The 10,000-nt window shown below is 40.0% G+C and overlaps 1 protein-coding gene across 8 annotated transcripts in view; it reads left to right on the plus strand.

Moving 5' to 3' along the window:
- Positions 1 to 10,000, plus strand: part of LOC113645422 (protein PHTF2) — a 35,661-nt gene that overhangs the window by 18,106 nt on the left and 7,555 nt on the right. For 7 of the 8 annotated variants that reach the window (XM_047804115.1, XM_047804113.1, XM_047804111.1 and 4 more), the window contains 7 exons: positions 3,139 to 3,208; positions 4,083 to 4,241; positions 4,463 to 4,628; positions 5,395 to 5,556; positions 7,135 to 7,333; positions 7,735 to 7,899; positions 8,616 to 8,837. In XM_047804115.1, coding sequence (XP_047660071.1) covers positions 3,139 to 3,208; positions 4,083 to 4,241; positions 4,463 to 4,628; positions 5,395 to 5,556; positions 7,135 to 7,333; positions 7,735 to 7,899; positions 8,616 to 8,837 — 1,143 coding nt within the window. The remainder of the gene's footprint in view (positions 1 to 3,138; positions 3,209 to 4,082; positions 4,242 to 4,462; positions 4,629 to 5,394; positions 5,557 to 7,134; positions 7,334 to 7,734; positions 7,900 to 8,615; positions 8,838 to 10,000) is intronic. The other variant, XM_047804118.1, reaches the window with a different exon arrangement.

Below are 10,000 nucleotides of genomic sequence, written 5' to 3' on the forward strand. Positions count from 1 at the left end.
CATCACTGTGTTCTTGGGCTGTACCATGTGATTGCCTGCCTCCTGGTCATCCACACTAGTCTTGCATTTTTAACTCACCCGAGTGCCTTTTTGTGTGGTTTTGGGTTGCGTGTGTGTGTGTGTGTGTGTGTGTGTGTGTGTGTGTGTGTGTGTGTGTGTGTGTGTGTGTGTGTGTATGCGTGTGTGTGTGTGTGTGTGTGTGAATGAGATAAGAAGACTGGATGAAATGAGTACTGGTGCACGATCTAGCTGAAGATTATACTGTTAAAAAAAAGAAATTGCCTGAGTGTGTTTCTGGTTTACATTGTTGGTTGATTAAACCAGTTAACAATGTTGGGAGACATAAAAGTGTCTAGAGAGCAAATTTCCACTCCAAACCAAACCCTGGGGTACAAGCTTTCCTGACCTGAGTAAAGTCTAAAGGCCTTTTTGCTTGTGTTTGGTCATTTGGCTCAATAACAAACGAATGTTTCCTGAAATATCTTCACTGGTTTAATCTGAGTATGCTGTGAGCCTCGACATCCTGCCCTGATTGTGCTCATATGTTTCTTGAACTGGTGGCAGTTTGGTGACTGGTACCTGGGGTGTGTTTTGCCCCAGCCTGTATGTGGTAGTTTTCTATCCCTGGTGAAGGTGTGCTTCTTTTGGGAAAGTGGGCAGGGCTTTAAAAGGAGTATTTATTATTCTCGTTTCATGTTTATTTTTCTTGTCATTATTTCGACGGGTCAAAAGACTTACAAGCAAACACAGTATTCATCAGCCGTGGAATATTATTAACACTCATCTCCGTAGCCCCAAAGGTCTAAAAGGGCTGATGGTGTAAATAGTCCTGTGCATTATCTGATCGCTGGTGTTCTGACTGTCCCAACAAAATAAACAATATTCTCCTTTTTTATATTTACTCTACAGATGTTTATCTAGTGATGGTTTACTGTGATACATTTCTAGTGAACATTCAGTGGTAAGCTTGATGGTACAGTTTGATATCGGAGCCTCATCCTGTACTGAGGAAAATCATTGACTCCGCAGTTTTGGTTCAGTGGATCTATTATGATGTGTTTGTTTTAAACTCTGGAAAAAATTCCTTTTACAATATGAGGCTTTTTCACCCTCATCTTACTCTCTCTTGTTGCTCTGGCGAGAGAAATGAACTCCTCAACTTATGATGTTTTATTGTTTGTCCTACATCAAAAATCTTTTTTTTTTTACTTTGATTGCACTCATTCTCTCAAAGCAAAAAGCCCCAGTGACCAATGAGCTCATAGAGCTTTAGCTAGTTTCCATATGTAAATTTACCTTTTGTAAACTAGTCCTAAGATATTTGTCTTATGTTCAAAAAATGATCACATTTTTTACACAGTATGTTCACCACATGGCAATAAAATCTTTGGATCCTTAGACTAATTTATTGGAACTGGTGGACCTCATAATTGGCTGCATGTGAAAGTCCTGTACAGGCAAAATTCTCAGGTCATATGCAAAGTCAGGGGTGTGATCATGGGTCAAATACCTCAGGAGCCATGAGTGCTGCGTATACTGCATCTCTGTGCTCATGGGTAACGGACACGTGGCCACCTTACACCAATTAGCTTGAGGCAGGAATTGTTTGTGTGGGCAGTTTGTGTGTGTGTGTGTGTGTGTGTGTGTGTGTGTGTGTGTGTGTGTGTGTGTGTGTGTGTGTGTGTGTGTGTGTGTGTGTGTGTGTTCGTTCAGTGTCTGTCCCCACTTGCTTGTTGAAATGGACTCACAGCCCTGGTCTTGTTAGTGTGCTGAACACCTGACTGGCTTGTGGTTGGAGGAGCTTACAGTGAGAGATGCTCTGTCCTTATATTGAGATCAGTTTAGTCCTCTAGCTGAACCACATCTCTTTATTTGGACAGTTTCAGTTCAGATCACAATAAAAGGCTTCTTCTGCCAGTGTAATAAACGTCACCAGTTTATTCGTACAGGTGAATAAATCAATAGTAATGTGTGTATTTCTGGGCAAATATTGATCAGATCAACAATTCTCCATGTTTAATCTGAGTGTATGGAGCATCCGTCCCTCTGAGTCCCTGTGAATGAGCTGTTACTATAGAAACAATAACATGTTAGATTGCATCAGTATAAAACCTGTGATGTGTCTTGCAGCTGACGCTGTGATAGAGTCCTGTGCTTAGAGAAAATCAGTCGCCAGATTGTGTTGATTGTACGTGTGTTTGTGTGGCTAATTCTCTGGAAATCATTTAGAAACATTTAGGTCTGAAGTCATCTTTCCATACAATCTCTTGGCTGCATCAGATAAACATTAAAAAAATTAAAGCAGAATGTTTATTAAATATGTATGCTTAATAAATGTGCTATTAATATTTATTTATTTATGAATAATTTGTAATATTTGAATATTAATATTGACTTTACCTCAGTGTGCTCTTCTGCTCTTCTCACATGAATCTGCATGATTTAATCTTACTTCATTTTCCTAAATGTGGGAAATTTCCCTTTTCGCTAATAATAATAATCTATAAACTCGTGTATAGAATATCGTGTGGCCAAATGTCACCGCCATGGTGGAGCAAAATGAAATGAATTGAAAGAATAAACTTTTTACTTAAAAAAAACCTTGAAGACAATTACTAGATTTATTTTCTAAGTCTTTAGAATGTACAGTAGAAAAATTAGCAATTTTATGTAAAAAAACAAATGTTTTGTGTGATAAAAACAATCAAATAAAGTTTTAGACATGTTGTAGAATTAAAAAACTGCCAGAAAAGCCAAAAAGACAAAATGATGCTTTTAAGTTTTGATTTAGTTATTTTAATAAACTAAAATTAAAGCATTTAAAGCATTTTAAATTTGATTGATGTAGCATACTGTGGATTTTCAGAGAATTACCTCTGTGTGTGTGTGTGTGTGTGTGTGTGTGTGTGTGTGTGTGTGTGTGTGTGTGTGTGTGTGTGTGTGTGTGTGTGTGTGTGTGTGTGTGTGTGTGAGATTGTGTGTGTGCGCAGGGCTTATGTGTATGCATTTCCTGTACAGTTCCTCCACATGATTTATTATTTTACCTGATAAGAATAATGTGGATTAAAGCACTAACATTTACACCAAGACGTCATTCTGATAGTGCTTTCATGTCTAATCCTAGCTTCTGTTGTACAGGGCCTGAGGAACAAGCCGAAGAAGACCGGCCATGTGAAGCCAGACCTCATTGACGTGGATCTAGTGAGAGGTAAGTAGAGATGTGAAACATTTCCACTGTGGATGCTGTAATGTGAAACATTTCTCAGCAGTTTTACCGTCTGAATTGGACTCTCAGCAGCTATCATCTCACTCTTCACTCTCAGACTCACCGGTCGTGTTTCTCAGCTAATCCAGACATCTAAGTCTTTTATCTGCCAGCTTGATCAATAGATCTCAAGTCTACTTGAAATCTGCCAAACATTTCTCCAGATATCTGCAGTAATTTACTTTCCCCTCATCTCTGTATCCTCACACCTTCTATATATAAACTGCTGGCCTAATTTCTGTCTGTTGTTCATCTCCAAAAGTCTCTAGTGGGAAGTGCACAGCTCTGATTGTAGCTGGAACACTGAGCTCTGTCAGTCAGGCTGCTTCTTCTCTATCTGGCATCTCCTCCAACAGGCTCCTCTTCCAGTACAGCTCATTTATACGTAGTCCTGCAATTTGACCTCACAACCCTCATAAAGTCTTAACCACTGAGCTACGGCTTGCTCTGAACAACCTCACACCCTCACAGTGATGATAGCTCTCCAACCCTCCACCTTGAGTGACCTTCAGACTGTTCCAGCTTCCTGTCTCAGTACCAGGGTGCTAGAGCTTTCATCCTGCACTTAGACTCTGGAGCTCTAATCAATCCTTCATCTGTTAACTGGACTCCGCTGTTTTATTTAAATCCTACCTAAAAATCCTACCTAAAAAGTGTTGCTCCACTTTGCCTAATTTCTACCAGATTTAAGCTTGCATTGTAATGTGACCTTGGGTGTCATGATTAAATATTATTAGCAAGACTATATCGGTCTATCTGTGCTGGTATTCAAGTTTACAAATAGACATGGAAATGTATAAAATTTCATTTTTTTAAGGCTCTGCGTTTGCCAAAGCCAAGCCAGAAAGCCCATGGACATCTCTAGCTCGGAAGGGAATAGTTCGGGTCGTTCTCTTTCCCTTTTTCTTTAAATGGTGGATTCAAGTGACTTCCAGAACCATCTTTCTGCTGCTGCTCTCCCTTTACCTGCTCCAAGGTCAGTGTTACAAAACAGCCACAGAAACACAAAGCAGACAAATGAACAGTATAGCAGTCTATTTCATTGAAATGGGAGAATATCGTCTCCTAACATATTCTCTAACCCTGATACTGAATATGTACAGAATTATTAATATAATATTTCTGTATAAGATATGATAAACAGTGCTGTAGTCTTGAATGCTACTGACCCTGTTTCACTACTTCTTTGTGTTTCAGTGCTCGCGACAGTGTTGTTTCTCAGCATCTCACATCCCCATGACATCCCAGCGACTGAGGTGTTTGAGGCTTTCTGGCTCATGCTGCTTCTGGGCACCGTGCACTGCCAGATCGTATCCACACGCACACCCAAACCTGCTCCCAATGCCACAGCCAAGAGGAGAAGGTGGGCAGGAAGGACCACTCGGCACTGACCGTCTGTCTTCTCTCTCTATATCTGTATCTGTCTTATGTTTGTAGTGTCTCTAAAAGAAATGTGATGGCTAAACCCCTGTTCCCATGCTGGTGCTAGACCTTTTTCCTTTTGTGTCATGTGACCTGGGTTAACCACTCATTTCCTGTGTGGGGTGAAAGCATGTAACATATCCAGCCTGGTCTATGCACAATTTTCTGACCAATGTGAGAAAATTGGTCTCTGCTATGTGAGAAATAGACAGCATATTAGAAGTAGAGAGGAACAGACATGACACTGATTTTAAGGTCCAAAGAACCAAATTAGATCCCTGTTCCAGTCAGAAGAAGCTGATATCTGGCTTCCACATGATGTTTATCACCCAAAGAAAACTGCAAATCAGATTAGAGCTGACACATGCTGCAGGTTACAGATGCAATCAGTACATGTGAATGAAACAAGTAATACACTCATTAATACATGTCAACAGTCTTAAAGTAACTTGAGATTATAATCAGCTTCTGGATGTTTGATAACCTGTTTATAACCATTTGTTTAAAAAAAAAAAGAAGAAGAAGAATCAGATTTTTTCAGCACTATTACTGAGTGAAAGCCAGGACCATAACTAATACTCCCTGCTGCTTAGAATCACCAATTTAGCTCTATTTCTCCTCAAAATCTCTTCATTTTGTTTCTGAAGTGATTCTGTTTGGACTTCTCTTTCTAAAGCGCTTTACGCTTTTAATGTTTTTCACTAAAGGAAGTTAAGGAAGGCAGCACACTTGGAGGTGCATAGGGAAGGCGATGGCTCTAGCACTACTGATAACACACAGGAAGGGGCACCGCTGCTCCTGGGCTCTGCCACCACTCACAGTATCGGTGCTTTCTTCAGAGATTTCTGGCATAATATCTTTAAATCGGGGTGTGTATTTTACCCTTTAAGATTACATGTTCTGTCTGCATGGCTGCAACATCTCTTGTCCATCATTTTCCTGTGTTTCCATTTGTCTCTTATCAGATTTTAAATTAGAAGAGATTTCACTGTATGGAAAAAGGGGGATTTTGCAGCTGCTTTGTGTTTCTTTGTGACAGCTGGGACACTCCTTTTAAGACCGCTCTGGCTTTACACTTCTCGTCTCAGATCTAGGAGTCACCAACATAGCACAAATAAAGAATTGGCATTTTTTTTTAATGAAAGCTTGTTTACTGGATCAGCAGAACATGAAATATGTGTAATTATAGCTGCTACTAGTCAGTAAACCAGCTTTAAGTTGTTGTTTTTTCTCCAAGCAGATTCTAATATTTTCTGTGTAAACTCCTAGCAGCTTTATCCATTATTACATACACTGAACATACAGTGTCACAATGTGTGGTGTTATGTCCGAGAGCTGAGACGTCCTGACCTTAGCTGATCTAACACGGTCTGTCCCAGTTGTTCTAGTCCCATGTGCTAGTATTAATCTAAAACACGTACAACAATACACAGAACATCACGTTAGTACCTAGTGCCTTAGTGCTGAGACTTCCTGTATAAATATCGTAGAGTACTATGGTGTTGTCTGCACTAGGGGTGTAACAGGATACGGATACAAATAGTGCTATAAATATGTAGCTTCAGACTCGGTGTGAACCTCGGTGTGAACCTATATCATGTCATAACATGAAACAATCTAACAAACAAAGTTGTACATGGTTTTTATTCTAATGCTGAACTCTAAGCTTAAAGCGAAGGTTGCCAGGTTTTCCCCAAAATGCTTCAGTGCAGAAAAAGGCAGGTACATTTCCTCCTTTTTCTTTGTCTTGAACACAAAGCTCTAATACACTGAACCTGGCAACCCTGCTCACAGGGCACTGATGTTCATTAATCAGATCTAACCTGACCTAAACACTGTCTTAATGAGCTCCAGTGTAAAACCCTGTTTCTTGCTCCATATAATCCTGACTGCTCATAATAACCCTGACAGGCTCAGGCTTCTGGCTCTCCCAAAAAATCTCTTTATTTATTTACATTTAAAAATAATGGAATACACGTGTGATGGTTTTTGTCACTTTTAAATTTAAATTATCAAGGCGTTAATAATAATCCAGATTAAAGGAGCCCATGTGGATTTGCAGCTGTGCTCGAGTCCCAGCTGTATTTGAGAGCATGTCTAGGGTCTAAAACTGAAGTAAAATCCTATTAGATGATCAATGCCAAGTGTAGATGTGGTTATTTATATGAAGTCTGTTTTTTCAGGGTTTTCCAGAGTTTCAAAAGTGCCAACACTCTTCTGGTTTTTATCTATAAACAGATATTAATTTTTTAGCTCTAACAGATACAGATAATTACATTCTGTTATACTCTTGGTGTCCAGAGCAGTAACTGTAGCACAGTGCCTGTAGCCTCCTGTGAGCTTGGGCTGGTTCTTAGTCTTGAAGCCCTATTCTGACAGAGAATGAGACGCATGCATCATTTAGTTTCTCTTTTTGAACCATTCCCTTTCCAATTTTTGTTTTGCAGGTCTAAGAAATTCAAGCTGTCCATCGATAAGTCCACAGAGACGGATAACGGATATGTGTCACTGGATGGCCGGGTCACAAGCAAGAGCAGTGAGGAAAGGCTGCAGCTCCACGAGCCTCACTGTGACCTGCTGCGCTCAGAGGAACTGGGCTGGAGCGGCCCACAGGCCCGAAATAAACTCCTGTCTCCCAGCAGCAAGGTACATGCTCCTGCTTTCAGTGGCTTCAGTCCACACAATAAAGATCAATCCTGGTAATGGAGAAAAGGTCTGATGAGGGCTTGTTTATGTTAGCAGTGTTCAACTAGTCTCTCTTTTTTATGTTTAATGACACCGGGAGTGTTTGTACGGCATTATTGTGTAGATGCTGAGCAAGTGAAGCCATGCACTCTAAACCATACAGACAGACTTGGACAGATAGACAGAGAGCATAACGGACAGACAGACAGGCATAAACAGAGACAGGCAGACATAAACCGAGAGGGAGAGAGACAGACTGACAGAGACAGGTAGACAGACATGGACACAAGCTTCTTGATCCAGTGATGTAATACAGCAGGCTGTGAGATACATACACTTTTCTGCTTTTTCACTGCATACAGGAGTGCAAGTTACACAACGTGGAGAACATGTCTGACGAGGCATCAAGCGAAGAAGACCCCGAAAACTACAGCACCCTCCGTAGGGGTGTGGAGCGTATGAACAGCGACTGCACACTGCGCAACAGAAAAACCCACCACTACAAAAAACACTATACAGCTGCAGAGGTACACACACACACACACCTCTCCATAGTGTTTTACACACACACACGCCAGTGTGTGCTGTTGTTATTTTAAACACTGGTATAAAGACATTGCAATGCTACAATTCTTAAGTTTAAAACATGTGAACTGTTTCCTTTCTGCTGCAGTGATCTCTCACCTGTAATTCTGTAACATGTTCAGCTTGTAGTGCAGCTTATTGGAAAGAGCTGTAAAGCTTTTTAAGGAAATTTTGCAATTTGTTATAAAAATGTTCAACTCTTGTTATGGAACCTTTCTCTTTACTGTTTTAACATTAAACTTAAAGGTTAGATACTTCACCTGTTTGTAAGGATAGTTCAATTCAAATGGATAAAAATTAATCTTCGGTTTCAAATTAGTCAAGGGGATCGAGTCAAAGTGAGTCAGTGATTTTAGAGGCATAGTCCAGTGTCATGTCTTCTTCATCAAAATTTCCTGTAAAAACAACATCAAGGATTACACATTAATCTGGGATTCTTTGGCAAATTACACTTGGTCTTGATAGACTTTGATCAGATCTCATGTGTCGTGTGTCTATTTAGTCCAACCTTTAACCTTTTTAGAAAAAAATTCCCAACATTTTTTCATATTAACAGAAATATTTTAGCTATTTAGGTACAAAGAACTCATGCTTAGGATTGATGAAGTAAATGTTTTCAACAAAATAATGTGATTTTTATTATTTTTTATTTCCTCAGGAGATGCCAAAGTTAGGCACGAGTTGTAGCTCCCGCTGCTCCAGCCTGCGCAATCAGGACTCTGAGAGCACTCGGCACGAGTCGGAGACGGAGGACTTGTTGTGGGAGGACTTCCTGCACTGTGCAGAGTGTCGCTCGTCCTGTACCAGCGAGACCGAGGGGGAGGGGTCTGCAGTCTGCCCCGCCTCCAAAAAAGAATACCGGGACGACCCCTTCTTACAGGTACACAATAAGTGCACAAGAGGTCACACACCTGGACTCAGAGCCACAACTTAACATGGAGTTTCTAGAATAGCTGAAAGGAGCCATGACACCTTTCTACTTCTCTTTAGCTCTTCTCTAGTTTAGGGTGCACTAGAATGTTATTACTCTGGATCTGCTCTATCGGCACACTGGGAGTCTTACACTCCATTTGAAAATCCTTGCTAGGTCCATTAGGACATAATGTCCTCATTTGAAGCATTTTATATAAACCAGTATAGCATCTTTTAGCTAATCCTGCCCTGAAGTGGAATCAGTGGCTACAGGAGGATTATTACAGCAGAGAGGAAAAGATGTGTTAGCTGTTATTCTCAGGTCATTACTCCACTCTCTTGGGTAATTTGTAAGGATTCGTACCCTCGGTTAAGTTTCTATTTTAACACATGTCCTGTTACATGATTACAGGCGATACTAACCTGTTTTAATTTGATTAGCATTTAAACATGAAAAGTTAACAATCTGTTTAAACCAGATTAATATAAAAAAATCCTCTAAGTAAAGAATATGACAAACTGGCCACACTAAGCTTTGAGGGGTGGGTTTGTTATTTTCTATTAATAAAATCATTTGAAGACTTCTGTAGGAAGGAATTAGTGTTAGTCATTTCTGAGATCATTACAGACTTATGACCTAAAACTCCTGAGGAGCTAATTGGTGGTTCCAATAGACTGGTTCCTCTAAAGGTTTCTTCCTCATCATCTCAGGGAGATCGTCCTCATCATCACCACCTCAGGCTTGATCATTAGTGATAGACGGTAGAGATAAATAGTACCTAAATCTTAAACTTTTACATTTCTGTTCTGTTTCTATGCTTCTATAAATCCGCTTTGAGACAATGTCCATCGGTAAAAGTGCTGTACAAATAAATTAAATTGAACTGAATTGGAAAAACTAAAAGTCTGCTGTAAGTGATAGTGTAAACAAGCACGTCGGTGTGCACATGGTGTGTAAGCTGTGCACACACACAGGCATGAATGTGATTTAACTATCACAACAATTCCAGTTACTCCTGTGCCTGATGATATGTGAATACTTAGTACCAGGCCTTATATTTATTGCATTTATTAGAACCTTGTTCTCCTCTGTAGGCCTTATCCAATTAAGTTTGACAAAAACCACAAGAT

Source organism: Tachysurus fulvidraco, chromosome 19, assembly GCF_022655615.1.
Source record: "Tachysurus fulvidraco isolate hzauxx_2018 chromosome 19, HZAU_PFXX_2.0, whole genome shotgun sequence".
NCBI classification, from domain to species: domain Eukaryota; kingdom Metazoa; phylum Chordata; class Actinopteri; order Siluriformes; family Bagridae; genus Tachysurus; species Tachysurus fulvidraco.